The sequence below is a fragment of the Festucalex cinctus genome, chromosome 10, assembly GCF_051991245.1.
Source record: "Festucalex cinctus isolate MCC-2025b chromosome 10, RoL_Fcin_1.0, whole genome shotgun sequence".
NCBI classification, from domain to species: Eukaryota; Metazoa; Chordata; class Actinopteri; order Syngnathiformes; family Syngnathidae; genus Festucalex; species Festucalex cinctus.
Window position 1 is genome coordinate 21660624 of NC_135420.1, and position 22803 is coordinate 21683426.

Here is a 22803-nt window from a genome sequence, read left to right on the forward strand (position 1 = left end):
GTATATTTACTGTTCATAGGCATTTTATTTATTTATTTATTTAAACCATTTTGAGGGGTTATATTTGCCACCACTCCCAAACCAATGCATTTATTTAAATGCCTGTTAATTATACGCAGATTTTTGCTAGCTGAGTCCTATATGTTGTTCTGTTGTACTACTGCATGGAAAGATTACGAAAACAATGAGGAAAAACTGCCTTTCTGTCTGTCCAATTGGTCCGCTTCTGCACCTTGTTGGGTAGCCTACATCTGTCCTTTGCCTTAATATGAATGTATGAGCTTGTGATGTATGTCATGTGTACTTATACGTGTCTCAAAGTGTGCTCATGATGTTTTTTTTGTGTTTTTTTTAATGCTATATGGGGGGGACAATTCACCGCTGCTTTATTCACTTTTCACAGCTATGGCAGCTCCAAAGTGTTTCAAGTAAATCGGATTACAGGAACAATTTGAGAAATGTCTTTTTTTGCCCCTTTTTTCTATTTCTTAAACACAAGAGGGAAATTGTGTCCTAAGGTGCTAGCATGTTGAGATTCATTCTAGTGGTGAATATTTTAAGTGTTAAAACTGGTTGCAAAAATGAATACAAACCTTATGATAATTTTATGCAAAGTAAAAAGACACCAAACTTTTAGTGAAATTAAGTGGAAAGAAAGAGGTCTAATTCTGACGTCCTCAACAACAAATGGAAAAACTAAAAAACGGCGGAAATGTAAAAAAACAAAACAAAAACAAAAACCGCGTAAAACGAGGTCCGGTGATTTGCTTGAGAACTCAGTCACCTGCTGCCCCCATGTGGCCTCGTTCATACCCACTAAACACGAACATACTTTTGAAGCATATTTTGGCATGAAATTCCCTTTGAAGAGGTTCGAACTGCTGACCCAACCTCTGTTCTACGACGACGTCCTACCAGAACCCAAAATACCTCCTCCTTCACAAACCTTCACAAACCCCCTTCCTCATTCAACCACCTCCCCCCGTGTCACGGTTTGTAGCGGGGCCAGGATGTGCTCTGCTCCCTCCCCGCAGGAGAGTAGAGTGGGAAAAGTCTGTCGTGGGTCCATACGAGACAACTTTTAACAACTTAGAAGTGGAACCATCGAGTTAACCAGGTTACAGGTATGCTTTTTAGCACTTTCAATCACGCTAAAGGTATGAAAAATAAGCTTAAAAGTGAGTATACACTATTCTTCACGGGGGTCCTCGCGCCCAACACTTCCGTGTTTAATGGACGACTAATTGTCAATTCATATTATTGTGAACGGTTTTTGTGGCTTCCTTTATTTTCTTCGCGGAAGGGGGTTAACTGGGTGCATTCACGTCTGTACTATTGTGCCTGTCTGTACACGTTCACTATGAATGAGGGTCTCACCCCCCCACCCCCTATAAAAAGTGTATTTTTTCTTTTACAATGACTCGTCACACAATCCTCAAAGCAAACTTTAGCACGTTTTTTAACTTAGCTTGGGTTGAGTGGCACAGTGTGGTAGTGGTTGCACTGATTCCTCAAATCCTGAATTCAAATGTGGAAATTCGCGTTCAGTATTCACGAATTCTTTTTACTTTGTATGCTGAATGGTTTTGAAAAATCCAATTGTGATAAACTCAATATTACGATTATGATTGTACTTATTTTGCAATGTCATTTTCTATCTAATCTGCATAATAAACAATATCTGATTTAAATTATTATACATCAATCGATGTTTTGTTCTTATAGGTTAGGGCTTCTCCCATTCCGCTTCATCAAGCCATGCCTGACCTCTGCATCCTCCTGTCAGCCCTGCTGCTTGCCGCCTCAGCGACCGAATCACTGAACAGCACCAAGGGAGATGAAAATGAAGTTCTAAAAAGCACGGAGCCAGACCTCGTCAAGGACCAGGCAAGTGACTGAGCTCCAAGAACGTAGAGGTGAACTTGATTAACCCGACGGCTGCGACATAACAATCTTACATTCTACAAGGGGAGGACAATATCCAGCAATTTTCTACCGCTTATCCTATTTGGGTCAGTGATGAATTGGGAGTCTATTCCAGCAGATGTTTTTGAACAATATTTGATTAAAATAAAACACATTTCATCACAATTGCAAGACTAATGGCAGCTGTGAGTCCTAAAATATATCTTTGTACTCATACTGACTATATGCCCATCCCTAACTGAATATTTTCTATTATAGATTGAGAATCTCGTCGGAAATCTCAGCGAAATCACAACTTGCGCGCCTGCTATGGGTGATTTGGAAAAGCAACTCTGTTTCCATTTGTATTCATAATGTTCCGCCTAACACATTTTCTTTCACATTAGCCACTTCCATCAACACGACTGCTCTCAGCCAAGTGTCCACTACTCCGCTCAGCCAATTACCAACTACCGCTGTCAGCCAAGCACCCACTAGCTCTGCCCGCCAGTTGTCCAGTCTTGCTCCTCAGTGTCCCGGCAACCAGTTGATGCTTGAGGGCAGCTTGAATTGCGGCTGCCCATCCGAGATGCTGAAGACCGGAGACATCTGCACCTGTCCGCTTGGCTTCAGTCTTGACGGAGCAGCAGGGTGCAAAGGTACATGTCAATATAACCAAAACTTTTGGTCTTTATTAGTATACATATTAGTGTATTTTTAGAACCGCAAAAAAAAAAAAAAAAAGTACAGTATTATCTTCTTTTTAGTAAGAAAAATAGCACAAAAACATAATTAAATAAAATATAAAGTGCACCTCATAAAACTACATTTATATTAGTTTCTCTTTGCGGAGGATAAAGAATATATGCCTGTGCTGTGAGTATCGTTATATTATCCGTGTACAAATGTTGCTCTGCTGTTTATTCAAAGATTCAATGCCGAAAGGGATTTATAACGAGGGCCCGATCGATTACGCCGCTAATATTACTCTTTTATAATTAGCTAATTTTTTCAGATTAACACAAAACCGCATTAGACGTCATTCAAACATCCCCCAAATAAATTAGCCAATTTTTGCCAATTTGTCTTTCTTTCTCTCTCACTATAGTTTAACAAATATTAAAGGACATATTTGTAAGACAGTCAAATTTCAACACCTTAACACCTTTTTTGTACTTTTTTTGTCCCTAGATTTTCCAAACCGGTCATTTTGACCTGCAACATAAAAGGAGATATAATACTCGATATGAGTTTCACTTTTTGACTTGAGCTATTGAAATAAATAATGTTTTCCATGATATATAAACATTTCCATCTCTCCCATCCGCAGACGTGGACGAGTGTGGCGAAGATGCACCGTGCGGCCCTCACGCCAACTGCACCAACACGCCCGGCTCGTACTCGTGCCGATGTCACCGCGGTTACTTGCCGGGCGCAGGAGGGTGCCAGGGTCCGTCCGCAGCGACGATGTTTGTGTGTGTTTTAGAGCATGATGATGAGGAATAATGAACCGTGCCGTTTTGGGGCCCCGTGTCTCTCTGCTGATAGCGTACTTTGCCGGTTTGGCAGATGTCGACGAGTGCGCTCTGGCCGCGGTGACGGGCCTGCGAGCCTGCGACGGCAATGCCGAGTGCACAAACACCCTCGGTTCCTTCAGTTGCTCCTGCCCTGTGGGATACGTCATGGCGCAGAATGGACAAAACTGTGAAGGTGAGTTTGGCTCAGCAACATAACATTTGGGGTATTTGTTTTTCAAGGGATACTTGACTAATTGAGCCATTTTTAGGAGCAAAAAGTTAATATTTCAATAATTAATGTGGTAACTTCATTATTTTCATTGTACAATTAGTACATTTAAAAAGTGCTGAGGAAGTAGATAATGACCAATCATGGCTCACCTGTTTTCTGGGTTTGGTCAGTAAACTGAGCCATGATTGGTTACCTACTTCCTCACCACAGGTGATGTCATCATCAGTCAACAACAAGTAGAAAAATTACTTTTTAAAGGTACTAATTGTACATTGAAAATAATGAAGTTACCACATTAATTATTGACAAAATATTAACTTTTAACGCTGAAAATGGCTCAATGAGTCAAGTATCCCTTTAAAAACCCACCTCAAGAAAGATACTACTTTGACCATCTTTCATTTTGGTTTGGAAGGGGCCATTTTGGGATCATTTTGGTCATTTCTTGTTCTCCTTCAAAAATGACAGATTTTGTCCATATGTGACAACATTTCACTGGGCAGTCGCAAATTTGCCTGGTCACTGTTATTTATACTCAGGCCAAAACCATGTCTAATATAAAAGTATTGCTTTGGCGCCATCTTGTGGCATCATGTTCTATTTAATTATTATTATTATTATTTATTTAAATTATTTCATGTCTTTATTAGGGATGGGTGAGTAAAGATCGTATCGGGCTGATTCCCGGCCTTATTTCAAGATATCAGTACTCGTAACAGCTGATACAGTATTCGCCGCCCTCTTGTGGCTGTTTTACAATCAGGAACTATAAATTAGAAGAATATGAAATTGCCACTAATTGCATGCAATTTTAAGAAAAAATGCTATATTGGGGTCTTTCTTTATAAGTATCTGTCATTTTTTTTTGGGGGGGGGGGGGTAATTTTATGTATCAACAGTACTAGTGGTATCCATACTTGGTATCGGTGACTTCTCAAGAGTTGAGTACTCGTACTGGTGTTGGTCAAGAAAAAATAAGTGGTATCAAACATCCCTACTCATTATATAACGGGCTGATTGATTTAAAAAAACATCTTTAAACACATTTTTTTTTCCTATTAATTAATTTATTAAATAATTGGTGAACACGCTTGAATTAATTATTGTATTATTTAAAATAAACTAAAAAGTACATGCAGTGAATCCCTGCTATTCATGGGCGATTGGGACCAGACAAATAGCGACAATACAAATCAAACTGATGGCCATTATGAATGCATTTGAGAAAAAAAGGGGGAAAAACGCTGCATAAAGAGTTTTTTTTTTTTTTTAAATGCAGGTTGGTAAAAAAAAAAAAAAAAAAAAGAGGGAGAGAATTAATGAAATGAGAAATGTAATTATTGTTTAAAAATCTGCAATTCGATGAATCTGCGGGTGCAGATTATTTAAAATAGTTTACATTCTTTTCTTCTACAGATGACCTTGCTCATCTGTCTTTTTAAAAATCAAGTTTGCTCATCCCTAATTTAGATGCAGTACCATCACCCCAATGTCCTCCTGTTTGACTTTATAATTCCTTAAATTTGCATTCCTCAAGCTTCTGATTGCCACGGACAGTCTCAGGGGTCTTTGCACCACCTGTTGCTCTGGTCCTTGCTTTACAGTCTGTTTTTGTCTGATATATTTGAACTGAGTAATTAACTTGCCTGTTTGCCGTGTCTGTTCTCGTGTAGATGTGGACGAGTGCAGCTTTGAGGAGTTGTGTCGCCGCGAGCTGGGAAACGTGTGCTCGAACATACCCGGGAGCTTCGTGTGCCAGTGCCGCCCTGGCTTCAGAGCGGAGGCCCCTGCCTGTGTGGGTGAGTTTGGCGTTGAGCTTCGACCTCTCGGGATAAGCGTCATGTGCTGGCTGTGCTGCTCTGCTGCTTAACCCAACACATTGATGACTGATTTCATTCGTAATGACTCCATCCTAATTCTCTTGACAGGTTCTGTGTGTCCAAACTTCACCGTGTGTCAAGGTAGAAAATGTGCTTGTGCTTCTTGTCAAGTACGATTTGGCCTGCCACTCGTGTTTTCCCAGATGTGGACGAATGCTCGGAGAGTCCGACGCTGTGCGATGGCCAGGGTGTTTGTGACAACACGCTGGGCAGCTACAAGTGTGTGTGTCCGCCAGGTTACCGGGGAAACGGCACGCACTGCGAAGGTAAGCAATTATCCCTTATTGATCTTTTTTTTTTCGACTTCCTGTTGCGAGAGCGGGTTTTGTTGTTCCTCTTTTCAGATACAAATGAGTGTGCGTCAGGCGCTCACGGCTGTGACATCAACGCTCGCTGCGGCAACATCATCGGTTCCTACTTCTGTCAGTGCTACCAAGGATTCAATGGAGATGGACGTTCTTGTTTTGGTGAGTAGTGGGCTGGTATGGGCAGAATCTGATGATTTGTGGTTTCTCGAGGATTGTATCTTTTTTTAAAATTATTATTATTACTTAGTCAATTATGAATATATTTTTGCTTTCATCTACTCAAAATGTTCAGTGTCATCAGACCTATCCGTACATATATAGTTTGTGTATGTGCGTGTTTTTTTTTGTTTTTTATTTTGTTTTTGATGGCCTCTATGGCCAATAAAAGCAGTATTGTGTTATAAACAAAACTAACTATACTGTGTGTGTATATGTATATATATATATGTATATATATATATATATATATATGTATGTATACTTTTTTTTTTTTTCAAATTGTCATATTTATTGGAGCCTTGAAAAAGTCAAAAAATCATAACCGAATAATTTTTTGTGTATGCCTGTTTTTTGACAATGGTTTCCATTATATATAAAAAAAAATATGATTTATAATGGGAGTCAATGTGACCAAAAACGGGCATTTATAAAGTAACATGGTATACATCTGGTATTATCTCTAGATAAGCCAACGAACTAAACAGATTGAGTGCCGTACAGTGATAAAAGCACTTAATGTTTCCCAATTCTATTTTTGCTTGCAGACATTGACGAGTGTGCTGTGAATAACGGAAACTGTGAGCACAACTGTACAAATGAGCCAGGAGGTTACAGCTGCCAGTGTGCTTCTGGCTACCAACTGAACGAAGATGGACACGGATGCACAGGTAAACCCAAGATTTAATCAAATTACTTGCCGAATACAGCACATTCTGCCTTGTTGAATTTTCACTTTGCCGGATTCAAATATGAATGAACTATATTTCACAGTGTCAGTCGAGCTCATGAAATTTCTTCGTCTAGACGTGAACGAGTGTTTGTACCTGAACGGAAGCTGCGCGCAACTCTGCGTCAACACTCCGGGATCCTTCCAGTGCTCGTGCAGGCCCGGCTACCAGCTCCACATCAACAGCCACACCTGCGTAGGTCAGATTACCTGCTGACACTCAATCACTGCAGTCTAACTACTCATTTTCAACCATTTAAACACGGATGAGCATCACTAAATCACTCACTGTCTCCACTCGTGTGTACGAAGAGCCCACTTTGTGGTTCAGTGATATTTGAAAGGTTGCACAGAGAGAGAAAAGTTTGTTCAAAATTACTTTTTTTCTCTCTGAATATCTGTGTGTGCGTGCGTGCGTGCTTAGACATTGACGAATGTAAACTGCAAAATGGCGGCTGCTCTCACACCTGCACCAATTCCCCCGGGGGACACAACTGCCACTGCCCGCCTCCTCTGCTGCTGGACACCGACAACCTCACATGCAGCAGTATGTTACCGGCACAGTTAGCGCCACAGGATTGAAAGCCAAAACAATTTCAAGCATTTTGCAGATGTTGTTCCGTCTTTACGAATCACTCGCCTGTCATTTTTCCAGATGTTACTTCTTGTAAACTGAGAAACGGCGGTTGCGACCACGTATGCATCACCAGGGCCGAGGGCCATTTTCAGTGTAGCTGCCGCCCTGGCTGGAAACTGAGCAAGGACTTGAGAAGCTGCGAGGGTAAGAGCGAACTGGCTACATAGAGTAAACGTAACCGAACACTGATATTGACACCTTGCAACACGTGACTAAATTTGAGGTACTTGTCATCATTGTGTGAATGCTGAAAGTACGTTATATCTTTTTAAAAGGTTTATGACAACCTATAGCTGCCACAATATGGCGCCAAAGGATACTTTAGTACCTTTGTCTTCTGTCATAAGATGTGGACGAGTGCGGAGACTTCACAAACGGAGGCTGCGAGCAATTGTGCGAGAATCACCCTGGCGCCTTCAACTGTACCTGCAAGGAGGGCTATCAAGTGCAAACCGAAGACCTCACCAAATGCCGGCGTGAGTCAAATGTCACAGCCCCGAGTACAGTACGGGCCAGTTTTCCAGTTGGCATGACGCAAGGTATGTGCTCTTCTGTCTTTCCAGCTGTGTGTGATCCCCCTTGTCAAAACTACGGCGTGTGTTTGGCGCCAAACAGCTGCGCCTGTCCTCCGGGCTACCCGGGTCTTGGCTGCTCAGGTTTCTTTCTGTACTGACATGCGTCCGGCAATAACACAACTGCACCCGCAGTCTGCGCCCAGTTACCCACCTATTCACTACGTTATGTGTATCTCTCTCTCTCTCTCTCTCTCTCTCTCTCTCTCTCTCTCTCTCTCTCTCTCTCTCTCTCTCTCTCTCTCTCTCTCTCTCTCTCTCTCTCTCTCTCTCTCTCTCTCTCTCTCTCTCTCTCTCTCTCTCTCTCTCTCTCTCACTCTCTCTCTCTCTCTCACTCTCACTCTCACTCTCTCACTCTCTCACTCTCTCACTCACTCACTCACTCACTCACTCACTCACTCACTCACTCACTCACTCACTCACTCACTCACTCACTCACTCACTCCCCATGCCCTATGCCCCATGCCATGCACTGCTGTCATGATCCCGGGATCGAGGTTGCGGCAGGTTAATACATGCTTTCCATCAACGTTATTTGCGTCACGCAAACGCCGTGTGGCAATTTGCACTGGCGTTAGTAAATTAGACGCTGTATATCAATGAGTCTCATTTGCATTGGGGTGGGCATATTTTGCGTCAAATGTATGCAAATTACCTAATTTACATACGCGCAAACAACACCGGCACACCGCGGCGCGCTCTGGTTGGCAGCGCCCTTAGTGACGGATTTCCCCATCTGCGCATGTTTAGTGAATTAGGCACTCGCTGAATGCTCTATTTTTATCGGTTATCGCCGCGCAAAAGCGACACAAACCTTTAGTGCATATACCCCTCAGATTTTGATTGACAATGTCAGAGAGGTATTATTTCGACAATTATTTTATTATTGGAGTGTGTTCTATGTGCACTTCAGCCATGTGCTCCCCACCTTGTGCGCATGGAGGTACATGCATGCGCTGGAACAAATGTTTATGTCCTCCCGGCTGGACTGGAGAAGGCTGCCACACAGGTACTCGACATTTTTCAAGATTTTCACATGTTCTTATAAGGTGTTTCGATAACATTCTTACTGCTATCAAGTACATTTTTAAATGAATTGTATTTTTAAACCCTTCCTCTCAGCCGTATGTGAGCTGCCGTGCGCTAATGGCGGCCGCTGTGTGGGTCCTGATACCTGCCAGTGTCCCTCAGACTACACAGGTCCCCAGTGCCTTTGGCGTGAGTAACTCATACAGCCTGGCCAGTTATAGCAAGCGGCTACAAGATAGTGTTTGTTTGTGTGTGTTTCGTAGCCTTGTGCACACCCGCCTGTCAAAATGGCGGCCGATGCGCGGACGTCAATAAGTGCACGTGTGTTGGCGGATGGCAAGGAGCTCGTTGCCAGATAGGTACGATTCTGCCAAGATTTGTATTCGTACTTTGTAGCAGCTTCTAAATTTTACACCCCTGCCATTCCGGCATTCCGTTTTACACTTAATTCTCCTCATTCAGAGCCTGTTCAGTGTCAGAAGGCTTGTAAAAACGGCGGCGTGTGCGAAGGCCTAAACAGGTGTCGCTGTGCCAAAGGGTTCACCGGAAGCCTCTGTGAAACAGGTCAGTGTGTGTTTGCGCCACGATGCGTTGCACGTTGCACGTCTTGACTTTCTGGCGCACTCATGCGCAGCGGTGATCATCCCGTGCGTTCCTCCCTGCCGGCACGGAGCCACCTGCGGTCCTCTCAACACTTGCACATGTCCAGAGGGCACCGCGGGCCTGCGCTGTGAGAGACTGTAAGTACTCAACAAATGTATTATATATTAGCATCAATCATGGTGTGAAACTATTTTGGTCTTCTAATGTCACGTGCGAAGGACTTGTCCTGTGGTCACCACCGTGGTCAGCATGGCTCGAGCGGTGAGAAAAGCGTTTAGGGAAAGTTACGTTGACCGTTGCGGACCTATGGGGATTCAGCTTTGCACCAAATACAGGTTAATGCATATGGAAATTAGCATATGGAGCACTAGCATTTCAATTGATTAATTATAATGTGATGTGGTGTTCCCCAACAGGATGAACCAGGCACGTGTGTACCTGCAAGCATACAGGGTGGGCTACAAAATCCAGTGTCCAGAAATGAAAGGCAGATGACGAACTGTTTGAAGTAAACATTTCAAAAACAACATTTTAGCCCGTGCAGAAACAAACAACTGCTGTGACGAACGCAATTTGCCAAACTGTTGAAATAAGGCAAGATTACTGTACAAGCCAGTGACAATTATCTTTGTTTCCATTTCAGTGATGTTTCCTTGAAGGTAGACTATACAATGCACCCTTTATATTGTTATGTTTGTTTGTTTTTTAATGGTGGATTAAACGTTCTTTGTTTTTATTACTTAATAGCTACTATATCCACACTGACTTGAATGAATTGATAGATGGAGATACATTGGAAGAACTTTGAATTGAATTTTAATTTATTTTATTGAATTTATTGTAGAGAGTTTCAAAATGACAGTGGAGAATTGCTTTACCACTTTTTGGCCAAGCCAAGGGCTCAAACTGCAAATTGCAATGCCATAATATCAGGACACCTGGCAAGCATTTGTCAAATGAAAGCCATGTGAGCATGCATAATGTAAACAGCCGTGAATCCTCTGAAATTATGTGCATTACGCAATTGAGTCAACCCGTTTTGCTGTTTAGCTTTAAATTACCCACAAGTGGCCAAACTGTTCAGCCGGAGAATTCGTGTAGTACCTTTTTAAGCCACACGATGGTAGTAAAGAATGTTTGATGACATTGCGCAGTTTAATTCCGCTTTCGAGTTAACAAATTAAAAGATATATGTTCTATCGTTTGAAGATAACCCAGGAAATAAGTGGCTATTAGTGACATATTTCATGTCATACGATTTATTGATAATGTTAAGTACAGATAAGACCATATTAGTGACAGTGACACTATCGAGGGATAGTGGTGGTCATTTATTTTGAAAGCGGAAACGACCGGCTCACACGCTTTCTCACCGGTGTGACCTCCTGCAGTGTCCTCCAAATAAACAATCGGTTAGGTTTATGATCAAGTAAAAACACTGGACGACAGCAAATATGGTCATTGACGACAAAATGATCACGAACGGAGAGCCAGACGAGGTAAGTAGATGTTATAAAGGCGGAATAACGAATTTCTCATCTTTAAAATGTGTGTTAAAACTAGCTGTAGTTAGCTGAATGCGGCTAAGCTAGATGAGGAGGAAGCTTCGTCTCTTACGTTTATTAACGTTCGTCTATTTTGCTTTGTGACGCATTTTATGTGTGAAATTGTCATCAGTAAACGTGTTTGTCGTTGACTAAAAACTGGAGCTCTCACTGTTGTTAGTGTAACTGCTAGCTTGTGGGGACTTTTCATTCAGAAGGGACGCAATGGCAGTTGTAGTCGATTTATTGCCATGAGAATACAATGACCTGTATGAATGAACATATGAACAACTAACTATTACTACTCTGATCGCTGTTTGTTTTCAGGAGGAAGAGGATGCAGAAGACTTAGTGGTATGCTGGGGATGTGGACTGAGCTGCGACGCCAAATAGCGAAATTTCGCATATAATTGACCCCCACTAAAATGCCTTTATTTTTGTTTTTAACCTAAAAGCAAAAACCGCTGATAAACCTCCAATATGTTACTGTAAATTTACGGTACTCGTGTACTGCTTCCAATTTGTCACATTTAGAATATTGAAAAGCCCACATGCAATTGAGAAACTGTATCAAGCCTGTAGGGCTGGGTGTTAAATTTACTTTATTGAGTTCATCAACAACACATGCTCACAGAGAGAAACTAGTTTACAAAAGCCCGGTCGCTGTTACTAAATTGGCAACTTTCCCAACCCCTCCAGCGACAATAAAATGTCTTGCCTCACCTGTACAACTCCGCATGAGGAAAGAGTGTGAGGTGGGTATGAACATAAGCTTTGACAGTAAAAAAATTGTAAAAGCCAAGCGATGCAGTATGAAGGATTCTGTTTACGGTATAGGTTTTAACTTCTGTAAAAGTCGATGCAAGTCAAATGTTTGAAGAAAAAAAAAGCTGTTTCAAAGTGTGTGTGGCGTCAAACGAAATCTCAGAATGGAAAACAATAAAACGTGTTCCGAATAATTTAAGTCCATATCGTCCATCCACCGTACCCTGTTTATTACAGAATGAATTTGAAATAATCAATGACTGTCAGTTTGCCTAATGTTGCTATTTTTCAGGATCCACTGGAAATGATGCGAGAAAAGTGTGCAGAGATAGAGCACTGCGTCCACACTCAGGCACGTCTGGAGCAATGCGAGACCCGAGTGAACTCTCGTTCCTCCACAACGGAAGACTGCACAGAGGAACTTTTTGACTTCCTCCATGCTCGGGACCACTGTGTGAGTGATTGCTTTATGGTTCACGAGCTGGATTAACGCTGCATGGTCCAATGCTGGTTTAACTTAATAGTTTTTGGCGATACGAGCAGTCAACTCATATAATTTATTTTCCCCCATTTTTGTTGTCTCCAGGTGGCGCACAAACTTTTCCATTCTGTTAAATGAATCCTCTCTTCCAATTGGCCGTGCCAGTGGCCTGAAGAAAGGAGAATATGGTTCTCAATGCATCTAAAATAGTTACTGTATGTATATGAATATGCTGTATGTTGTTATATCTATGATCATGTGATGAAACTGTAGAGCAAGTGGAAGCAAATATTAAAGTGGAAGGCTCAGGACATTTTGCCTGGTGTTTTATTTCTAATTTAAAACGCCAGATTTTTTTGATTTATGGAAAGTAAGGTATTGCTTCATTTACTTAAGAATTAAATCATGCTCCTTTAGTACATATTGAGAAAGTATTTGCCTCTATCATGATTTCATTTTTTTCATGCACATTTCTCACACTCATATTTTGGACGATCAAACTAGTTTTATATTCACTTGGGGTAAAATTGAGATGTTCTGAATGATCTATTCATAAATATTTGTGTGTTGAAAAAAATCAGGAAGGGGCAAAACTTTTAATGGCACTGTAAAGGACTATTCAGAAAAAAATATGACGGTAGGTTGAAACTTATAATTCCCATTTTAAATCTATTTTAGAACAATATGGCATTTTTTGTGCAAAAAAAAATACAAGTACGGATACATTTTCAATGAATTAAATAAATACTTGCATTTTATCAACACTTAATATTTTCATAATCATGTTCCATCCATTTTCCCCCTAAATAAAATAAAGGGCAAAATACATAAAATTAGTTTTGGAACTGGTTAGAAAATACTGTATGAGAGGAGGGCGACAGTAGTGCCCCCTAGTGGTCCGTTTCAGGTAATTATTCTGGATCCAAAATGCGCATGCGTCGATTGTAATTTCTTGAAGGAAACGCCGATGACCGATGTTAGGTGGCGCAAGACTTGACAACATCCCTATTTTAAAAACGAGCCAAAACCGCCTCATAAATACAAGACGAGCAGTCAACCTGGCGCAGACTGTTGTGGCTCCATACAGACAGGTTGCAGCACAGTGCAATTCAATTGTAAATTGGCTTTAGCGGACTAAGCTATCGAGTATGGACAATGTCAAACGGTTCCTCCCGGGGTTGGAGCTGGACAGCCGCCCCACAGCCGCAATCCTCGCCGGGGCTGCCACCTGCCTAGCGGGTGCTCTGGTGGTGCTCGCCCGGGCGGTCGACGGCCGCCTGGACGCTAAGAGGAAGATTCAAAGAGCCAGAAAGTTGAGAGATGACAGCCTGCTGAAAGCGGAAGAGGCTGTGCTTCATTACAAGAACGCAGTGAGTTGAGATACAATAATAATAAAAAGAAAAAAAAAATTATAATGTTTTGCCATAAATCAGTGGTTTTCACACTTTTTAAACGAAGTAGCCTACAGTACCATAAAAAAATACTTAGATAGGCCTACATTATAAAGTACACTAGATTTTCATCGTCTTATTTTGAAACATTAACGAGAAATATCATTTTGCATACATTAAGGATGAGTTTATTGACTTTGGTGTGTGCGTGTACTGAATCAATAAATGAGGTTATATTTACTTCAACTTGTGACTCTCCTTTCAGCATCCAAAGATGGATTCATCTTTTATTTTGTCTTTATCCCTAACTGAGCTGACGAATAAACTGCAGGATGGCCTGCTGAGACCAGATGATGTGTTTTACTCCTACATGGAAAAGGTCCAGTATACCAAATCCACTCTTAATTAATTTATTTCAAGTGTATAATGTGTCCAATCTGGACTTTTTTTTTCAGGCCGATGCCCATTTAGATATTTAGCAAAATAACATTCTAAAAAACAACTTACCATCCAGTTAATTATTGGTCTGTCCTTATTATAAAGTGGGTTATTCTGTCATTCTTTTGACAGGCTATCAATGAAAACAAAAGTTTGAACTGCTGCACCACCATCCTGCTGGAGAGTTTTGACCATGTGAAAACGCTGGATTCCAACAAGCGAGGTCTCCTGTATGGCGTTCCCGTTAGCGTCAAGGATAACGTTGCGTATAAGGTAATTGCAAGGTGGCTTATCGGCCATACCGTTGACACAGATGATCACTGTATATAGTAAGGTGTACGCTGAATTTCCAGACAAGTTTTAAAGATCTATTATATAGGCTTTGCATGATCAGGATTATTGAGACCAATCAGATCATAATATGGAGCAATATGTCTGTTTAAATGACTTGCTTATTTACCATGTTTAAAAGGGGACAATGTATAGTCATGAATATGTGTCACTTCTATCTGTCTCGGATGGTGCTACACTGGGGCGAGGAGGTGCTATAGCCCTGTTAAAAATGCGTCGCACCAGCTCCTCCAACATTTTGATATTCTAAAGAGAGAGAGGGAAAAAAAACATCCTTGAGTCCTGCCTACTATTTGTAGTCCCTGTTCAGGTTGTACCATTTTAAGTAAACTAGTGTACTGTTTACTGAGCATCAACAGAAGTGTTCTCAAGCATTTTTGCCAATGTTTAGCAATCTTAGCAAAGCCCCTAGGGAAGAAAGTTTAAAAAATTAAAAAAGAGAAGTGTGATTTAAATAGTAAACATTTATTTGTAAGCTAATTTCAACAACTTTTAAATTGTATAATTGTGGCCAAAGGAAACGTGATTATCATCGATATCATGGAGCCTAGGTTGAGCTAATACAACTAAGCTTGGTTCTCAAAAGTCTAAACATCGATACGTTTGATGCTTCAGCCATTTGAGGCATTGTATTTGCATTATCGAACCACAAAGGAAATCGTTACTAGTGTCGATGCACAGGCCCATGCAAGAACCACAGAAGTGGCAGAGGAGCAATAAAAGTTATCACAACAGTAGAGTTACACATTGACAGATAACATCTTTTAGTAGCGGCCGACATTCATTTGTTGCACCTTCACCTGCAAATGGTTCATAAAATCGAGTGCAATTTTTTTGGCTTGTTGTCCCATTCCCACAGAACTACGATTCCTCCTGCGGCTTGGTGTCCAACCTTGGCCATCCGGCCGAGAAGGACTCCGTTATTGTGGAAGTCTTGAGGAGACAAGGCGCCATTCCCTTTGTGAAGACGAACATCTCCCAAGGCATGTTAAGGTAATGTCGACCATTTTCCATATTAAACATTTGCACACTTTGTCCTCCTGGGGGTGAAAATAAGCAGTCACGCCAAACTGCTTTTTCCTTCGTGTGTCAAGTTACGAGTGCAGCAACATTATCTACGGGCGGACGGTGAACCCCCGCAACCTCAAGAAGACCAGCGGCGGTTCTTCCGGCGGTGAGGCGGCTCTCATCGGCGGAGGCGGCTCCATCCTTGGCATAGGCAGCGATATCGGGGGCAGCGTCCGGATCCCCGCCGCATTCTGCGGGATCTGCAGCTTCAAGCCGACATCGGGGCGACTGAGGTCATCATCGTTTGATTTTTTGATGAGGTTGCAGTCAACGCTCACAATAAATTGTCATATTTGTGTTTTAGCAAACTGGGCATGAGCAGTGTTTGTCCCGGGCAAAAGTCAGGTGAGTAACGTCTCTGTGTTGTGCCTGTTTGGCCGTTTGTCCTCGCTATATCACAGTTCAATTTCAGGGCGTTCCGTTTCAAATGACGCTGAAGTTGGCCCCACGGTCGCTCTCCCGTCAAATCATCTTTTCATGCCACCTTAAATGCCCGCAATTGCGCTATCTCTAGTCTAAGAGACTTGTAAAAAGGACAAGAGTTGGTCCTAATGTTAGCAACTGTTAGCTTTTACACCAAAACACATACAAATGACAACACAAGGATAAGAAGACAAGACTTATTCGTTTTTACTCGCAGCGAGGAGAGCAGTTGCCAGGTACAAGATGTCAAAGATGCTCTGGCGATTCTCTTTTATTTGGGACTGTTAATATCCGGTTACAAATAATAGCGTTGCACTACTCAGGGGTGGGGAAAGCACAATAGTGCAACGCTGCATTATCTTAAAATAACATATCTGTCTGCTTAGATGTGTGTTGCAAGTAAGCATGTGACTATCCATTAGCAATGAAAGTTCTCGTTTTCGCTTCTGCTCCAGACTTTGTGACTTATTTTAAACACAGCCACACTGTCTGGTACAGTTCATCTGAAGAAATGGGTACAAAATAGTTCACTTAATGTTCATATGACTATGAAGCATTTTAGCAAATATATAATAACGTCGATAGTTTAAACTTAACAGCAACATTCTTAGGTGGAGAGAGAGAAAAAATTACATTATAGTATTTTTATTTTATTTTATTTTTTAATTAGTATCGGCAACACCTGGCCCATTAGCGAAGGATGTGGACGGCCTGGCTCTGTGTATGCAGGCGCTGCTCTGCGACCACATGTTTGCCCTGGACCCAACTGTCCCGCCCGTGCCTTTTAATGTGCAGGTGTGTGCTTGATGAATCATTCACTAATTTGACATGAGTAAAATCTTTTTGCCGCACCAAGTCCAGTAAATTTGAGGTTTCATAACCATTGTATAAGTGTACACAGAAATAGTGATGGTGTTGTCTCAACGTACGTATGTGTCAGATGTATAAGAGCACCAAGCCTCTAAGAATCGGCTACTTGGAAAGCGATGGCCTTAATCAACTGACGCCCAGCATGACCCGAATCCTCAGAGAAGTCAAAGCTTTGTTGGAGAAGGCAGGCCATACCGTAAGACCTCGTCGTCGTCGTCGTCGCCGTAAGCGCACAACGAGAACTGAAGTGTGGCTTTACATCTTTTTTTGTTGTTATGATTCCATCAACACAAAGGTGGTGCCATACAGTCCTCCGAGGTTGAGGGAGGCGTTTCTGCTCATTTCCAAAGGCGTCTTTGCAGATGGAGGGGCCAGCCTGGTCCGAAAACTGTGAGTTTTTAAATATGTGATAAGTTTTGTGAAGTGTTGCTTGAAGTTTAGGAATTAATTCTGATTACTGTTTTGGTAAATTATAGGGATCTAACGATAACGGCGATGTCGTGATATTGCGATATTAAAACTGCAACCATATATAGTTGTCATCATGTCACGATGTTAACTTTTTGACTGCCAAAAACGTTTAAAAACGTTTAAAAACCTTTAGTAAAATCACGATGTATGCCGCCATAAACGTTAAATGACGACAACGATGTTTTATTATTATTATTATTATTATTATTAATGTGCAGGGCAGTGATGCCTGGTCAATGGATTGTGGAATCAAAAACACCTAACTATGGCAAGCAGATGGCAGCATTGTATCTCTTTTCTCGTGTATGTTTGGTTGAAGAAACGTGTAACTTGTGCGTGCGCGAGAATGACTTTGGTTAGCAGGTCATCCAAGTTTGGAGCTGAGTGAATTCGAATATCACAGGTTGTTCCCAAAAAAGAATTTCTCAAATAATCTTGAATATTAACGTGTAAAAACGAACAAAGTTTAATGTTAAACTTGAGTTTAAGTTGAATGTTTTCTTTTTTTTCTGGGTGTAGTTTTTGTAGGTCATGTAGCGTGTTAATGTTTAGGAACACGTTGTACTTTCTAAGCCATAAACTTTGCACATGTCAATGATTTTCACTCCTCCAGGGTGCCAAATTCCACTTGTCAATTTGTGTGCGCTGAACCAGAGAAATATTAAGACCGTCTTGCTTCATATTTTTAGGAAGGGTGGACCTCTTGATCCTACTCTCAAACTACAAGTGTTCCCTTTCTATCTTCCTTGCTGGCTGAGGAAAACCCTCTCGTTCCTGCTGAGGCCTCTGGTGAGTCATTTTGCACACCAGCAAAATCTAATGAGTCTGTTTTTGTGCTGTCCAACTGCTATCTCATACTGAGAGCTCTTTCTAAAAATGTGGCCACATTATTACGCGACAAGATTTGTTTCCACCGTGCTTGATGAATCCGCTTTAATTTAAAAGCGGTTTCACTTGTCTGCAGTCTCCTCGTGGTTCTCTCCTCCTGCAAGGCACCACCGGACTCGAGTGAGAAGTTTTTTTTTTAAAGCTTTCTTCGTCAATGAATAACACGCAACAATACTCGTTATTTCTCCACTGATGTTTCAGATCGGTTGCGGAGCTGTGGGAGCAACATTCGGCTGTGCAGGTAACGTGAGCAGATGACGTTTGAAGGAGACACTGAAGCGTCTTCTTGTGCGTGTCCATCAGGACTACATGAATGAGACCTTGGCCGAATGGAGGAGATGCAAGATGGACGTGCTGCTCTGCCCCATGTTCGGACCTGCCTACAACTTCTTATACTGCGGCAGGCTTAGCTGTACGTGAGATTTATTCACATTTTGCATTATGTCACGATTGCAATTAAAATAACGTGAAACCCTCATGTTTGTTCTGTTTACATCCAGTTCCTCTGGCTTACACGGCAATCTACAATCTGCTCAACTTTCCCGCCGGCGTCGTTCCCGTTTCCACGGTGACGCCAGAGGATGAGGAGGAACTGAGCCGTTACGAAGGCTTGCATCAGGACTTCTGGGACAAGCTTCTCAAACAGGTGATGCAACACGCAAAAGTAAGCGGGGACTTCATGAACACGTCAACTGGAAAACATTCATAATAATCATCATTTCTGTGTTACATGTTAGCTATAGTTTAGCTTTCATTGCTGTGCCCCCATAGACCATTTTTCCTCTTGATTAGGTCATTGAATCATTTGCGTTAATATATACTTTGCTTTTGTATCACATCATCAGCATTTTGTCCAATTTACAGCTCCTAACTTCCCACCAAAATCTAACAGGTTTAAATTATGCATTATAATTTTATTCTCACTTGAACAGAGAAAAATACTTTACCCTGAAATACAACGTGTAAAATATTTAATTTGTGGGATTTCAACCCTTTATTTTTACATTTATATGTGGTGTGCATATTATTAAAAAATAAATAAAAACTGCAAGCCAGCAATCCAAACAGAAATTTAAAAGGGAAACATCACTTATTTAGCACATTATAGCAATAAAAAAATTAATCTTTTGTCAATAATTAATTTGATACTTTCATTATTTTTCACATACAATTAGTACTTTTAAAAACACATTTTACATTTACATTTCACATCTTGCTGGCGAAGGAAAATGACATCACAAGGGCACAGCAAGTTGCAAAATGTGTTTTTAAAGGTACTAATTGTACTTAAAAAAAATAATGAAAATATCAAATATATTATAGGCAAAATATTAATATTCGACTGCCAAAAATGGCTAAATAAGTAAAGTATTTCTTTAATCTTACAGGGTTTTTAGTTAGTTTATATTCAAATGGGCAGAAATTAGCTGTAGTTCCACTCTCAGCCAACAGATGGAGACATCAGACCGTGCCCTAACTGTTATCTGGCGTCTAGAAATGTTGTGTTTTGTTTTGTTTTTGTGCACTGACATTTTCATACTTGTGTTTGTGTGTAGGCGTTGTCGGGAGGCCAAGGTCTGCCCATGGCCGTGCAGTGTGTGGCCCCGCCGTGGCAGGACGAGCTGTGTCTGCGCTTCATGAAGGAGGTGGAGGAGCTTGTTAAACAGAGCAGGATCAAGTGAGGCCGCCCTCAGGTATCAGTCTGTTAAGTGAACGTCGGGACACTTAAGATAAGTGAGTCTGCGACCTTATCGCAAAACATCCTTTTTCCCCTTTGCACTCGAGATTATTTCACTGTGGTTATTTTAATAAGGAACCACAATGCATAACATTAAACTTACATTCTAGTGCTATTGAATGAGAAATTGTGTCCTGCTGAAAATGTAACAGTACTGTAAAGCTATCAGAGGAGTGGAAATGACTCGATTTATTCCTCCATGTGTTTCTGGTTGTCTATTATTTGCAATATAACTAAACTACTGACATTTAGGAAGTTATTACATGCAAAACAATAGGAAACTCACTAAAAATCTCTGAGTCTATCATGTTTTTTTTGTAAAGGTATATATACAACTTAAGTGTGAATTACTTCGGCATGCTTTGAGTGTGAAAAAGGAACACCATCTGGTGGCTAACTACAGTAGTGCATTGAGATGCTTTGATCTCACAGCAAGCACTACGTACTTTGGTAGATAATAAAGTATTCTTCTCAACAACAAAAAAAAGGCTTCAAGTTTATTGCCACTCCCACTTCAGGTTTACTGTCAAACATGTACCATTGTTTACGTTACAGACCTAATCATAGGACGAATTAAATTTCTCTCTCAAGGCACTATTGTAGCTACCATGTGTGTATCCACTCCTTTTGCTGCACTACAGACTTAAACAAGTTGAAACAAGACAAAAATACTGCACTCCTGTTTTTGAGTATTGAAATGACAAACTTGAAAGTTTTCACATTTCACTGATTATTTTTTCTTTGATTGGCACTTACATGATCATTGCTTATTTTTCTTGACATTATTTGATATTTAGATTGAGGTCAATTAACAAACACTTGGAAGATCCCAAATTAGAATTTCTAAGGTTTACAGGAAAAACGTGTCTTGTAGCATTATGTATAATTATTATGAACACAGCACACATTCTTATGTGTGTCATGTACTCTATATCTGATAGTAAACTTTTTGTCAATGAATTTTCATGTAATAAATGACTTGTGCACCTTCTTTTCCCTCCCAAAACTCTCCCTTTGTATCCCACCTCTTCATCACCGCTTCACATCATTTCCTTTCTCCCTCTCCGCTCACTGAGTGATTGTCGCACCTCCCAGGTAAAAGAAAAGCGATAAAGCAGCCTAATGACACATGGCGCCTCCATCTAGCGTGTCGTCACATTACCCTCCGCGCTATTGTAAATATGTGTTTTCTGTTGGGTTTACATAAATTTACATATGTTTCCCCCCCCAGCTCTTGCAGGGATGCCAAGCCATTAGGTACAGCGCCGGCGTTTTCCATTACAATCGCCTGAATGGGGAAATAGCAAAAAAAAAAAAGGCGGGCACACGAGACGAGCAGGGGAGTCGCAATTGAGAGGTTGTTCTCGGCTCTTATCGGAGGCGCGTGGAGAGAGAGCGAGTGGCTCTCGCTGTGCCACTCAGTCAGGGAGCGTTAAGCTTTAAGAGGCACTGGAGAGACTCGCGGGGTCCTCGGGGAACTTGACATTGTTCATAAATCCCGCAGGAACTGTGGAGCTATGGCAGTGACAATCACACAAGAACACAAATGAAACATACAGTAATTATATTTTGGGGGGTTTAACCCATTTGTTATTGAATTAGTTTATATCACGAAGTGTGGGCTTCCACTTACTAAAGACCCATTATCAAACGTCAATACTCAAACATTTTTGTAAAAATGGTGAAATGTTTGCAGGCTTTAATGTAAGAAAGTAGCATCTTCTGGTATCTGTCTGTCTGGCTATCTGTCTTTCTAGCTATCTCGCTAGCTAGTGAGCTAGCTATCTCGCTATATCTAGCTAGCTAGCTAGCTAACTATCTCGCTATATCTAGCTAGCTAGCTAGCTAACTATCTCGCTAACTATCTATCTAGAGAGCTAGCTCTCGCTTAGCCAGGAAGCCAGCCAGCTATCTTTTGATATTATAGCTATTAACAGTAGATATTAAAAAAAAAAAAAGAAAAGTCTACACACCCCTTTTCATATGACCCTTTTTTTTCTTTCTTTTTTTTTTAAATAGAAAAATGAGACTATCTAGTATCTATCTGTCAGGCGTCAAGTGACTCCAAGTCACCTACTCTTTAAACGTGAGGCGTATTTCATTGAGTAATTCCAGAAAATAAACGGCTTTTATTTCTGGCTCGTTTGTCACTAATGAATCAATTTAAAAAAATTAGCAAAATTAAGCCATACCTGCATTCTTGTGCCAACGTGTCATTGTAACACAATTTTACAATCATAAATATATTGTGAGGCCTGGGGCCTACTTTTAATTTCATTGACCAAAATCGGCATGAGTCCACAAGTTACTTCATGTTCTAATTAACTTACACTTAATTTGAAAAGAAAAATGAACGATTACTGTCACCAACATTCCAACGGCTCAGAAAGGCTTTTGTTTATAAAGGTTTCACTGTAGATTTTAATGTTAAAATCAAAGTTCTTGTGTTGCTAAAAAAAACATGAATAAAACAAAAACATACATTGGGAACTCTCAGCTTGTACAATCAAACACATTACGGAGAAAAACTTAATGGTTCGTAAAGAGTCAACATCCTTTTTAACCAAAGGATTTCTATACTTTTCCCCTCATTGCTTGATATCATGTGGCATAAACCCCCATTGTCATTATGGCTTGAAAACTTTCCAGACGTCTTGATTTAGTTATTGTTGTGTGAGTATTCCAATCCTCCCCGGGATGGAAGGCAAAGTGTCGAGCTAGTGTATCGTGAAATATGAAGTGCGCG

General features: G+C 41.0%; 3 protein-coding genes across 9 annotated transcripts; all 3 read left to right on the plus strand.

Annotated features, from left to right (window-relative positions):
* Positions 1-973: 973 nt before the first annotated feature.
* On the plus strand, positions 974-10438 carry LOC144026525 (uncharacterized). 6 transcript variants are annotated; one of them, XM_077533191.1, is made up of 23 exons: positions 974-1117; positions 1726-1887; positions 2185-2239; positions 2313-2564; positions 3236-3355; positions 3475-3615; positions 5328-5453; positions 5583-5615; positions 5678-5800; positions 5879-6001; positions 6607-6729; positions 6833-6988; positions 7213-7335; positions 7444-7569; positions 7773-7901; positions 7989-8081; positions 8911-9006; positions 9120-9215; positions 9290-9385; positions 9489-9590; positions 9661-9766; positions 9848-9964; positions 10046-10438. In XM_077533191.1, exons 2-23 carry the CDS (start codon positions 1759-1761, stop codon positions 10122-10124), a joined length of 2544 nt encoding a protein of 847 aa, XP_077389317.1. In that variant the 5' UTR covers positions 974-1117; positions 1726-1758; the 3' UTR covers positions 10125-10438. The 6 variants fall into 6 exon arrangements, with proteins under 6 accessions (XP_077389317.1, XP_077389316.1, XP_077389319.1 ...); XM_077533190.1 differs by having other exon boundaries at positions 978-1124; XM_077533193.1 differs by having other exon boundaries at positions 978-1124; positions 6866-6988.
* Positions 10439-10595: 157 nt separating this feature from the next.
* Positions 10596-12730, plus strand: LOC144026528 (cytochrome b-c1 complex subunit 6, mitochondrial-like). Of its 2 annotated transcripts, none has more exons than XM_077533199.1 (4): positions 10596-11128; positions 11501-11928; positions 12231-12392; positions 12525-12730. In XM_077533199.1, exons 2-4 carry the CDS (start codon positions 11725-11727, stop codon positions 12555-12557), a joined length of 399 nt encoding a protein of 132 aa, XP_077389325.1. In that variant the 5' UTR covers positions 10596-11128; positions 11501-11724; the 3' UTR covers positions 12558-12730. The 2 variants fall into 2 exon arrangements, with proteins under 2 accessions (XP_077389325.1, XP_077389326.1); XM_077533200.1 differs by having other exon boundaries at positions 11501-11527.
* A 349-nt stretch (positions 12731-13079) lies between these two features.
* Positions 13080-21048, plus strand: faah (fatty acid amide hydrolase). The gene is made up of 15 exons (XM_077533197.1): positions 13080-13789; positions 14076-14189; positions 14381-14521; positions 15459-15592; positions 15694-15900; positions 15972-16012; positions 16761-16885; positions 17031-17156; positions 17256-17350; positions 18121-18220; positions 18396-18439; positions 18521-18560; positions 18623-18731; positions 18820-18965; positions 19876-21048. The coding sequence occupies exons 1-15, from the start codon at positions 13568-13570 to the stop codon at positions 19999-20001; spliced, it is 1770 nt and encodes a 589-aa protein (XP_077389323.1). The 5' UTR covers positions 13080-13567; the 3' UTR covers positions 20002-21048.
* The last annotated feature ends 1755 nt before the right edge of the window (positions 21049-22803 follow it).

What these genes read in the sequence shown, in the direction of transcription:
- LOC144026525 (XM_077533191.1), top strand. Translation starts at nt 1,759, where the DNA reads ATGCCTGACCTCTGCATCCTCCTGTCAGCCCTGCTGCTTGCCGCCTCA. An exon ending in AACTTGCGCGCCTGCTATGG is followed by an intron (nt 2,240 to 2,312) that starts GTGATTTGGAAA and finishes CTTTCACATTAG; the next exon opens with CCACTTCCATCAACACGACT. An exon ending in CGACAACCTCACATGCAGCA is followed by an intron (nt 7,336 to 7,443) that starts GTATGTTACCGG and finishes TCATTTTTCCAG; the next exon opens with ATGTTACTTCTTGTAAACTG.
- LOC144026528 (XM_077533199.1), top strand. Translation starts at nt 11,725, where the DNA reads ATGCAATTGAGAAACTGTATCAAGCCTGTAGGGCTGGGTGTTAAATTT. An exon ending in GCATGAGGAAAGAGTGTGAG is followed by an intron (nt 11,929 to 12,230) that starts GTGGGTATGAAC and finishes GCTATTTTTCAG; the next exon opens with GATCCACTGGAAATGATGCG. An exon ending in TCCATGCTCGGGACCACTGT is followed by an intron (nt 12,393 to 12,524) that starts GTGAGTGATTGC and finishes TGTTGTCTCCAG; the next exon opens with GTGGCGCACAAACTTTTCCA.
- faah (XM_077533197.1), top strand. Translation starts at nt 13,568, where the DNA reads ATGGACAATGTCAAACGGTTCCTCCCGGGGTTGGAGCTGGACAGCCGC. An exon ending in TTGTCCCGGGCAAAAGTCAG is followed by an intron (nt 16,013 to 16,760) that starts GTGAGTAACGTC and finishes TTTTTTAATTAG; the next exon opens with TATCGGCAACACCTGGCCCA. An exon ending in ATACTGCGGCAGGCTTAGCT is followed by an intron (nt 18,732 to 18,819) that starts GTACGTGAGATT and finishes GTTTACATCCAG; the next exon opens with TTCCTCTGGCTTACACGGCA.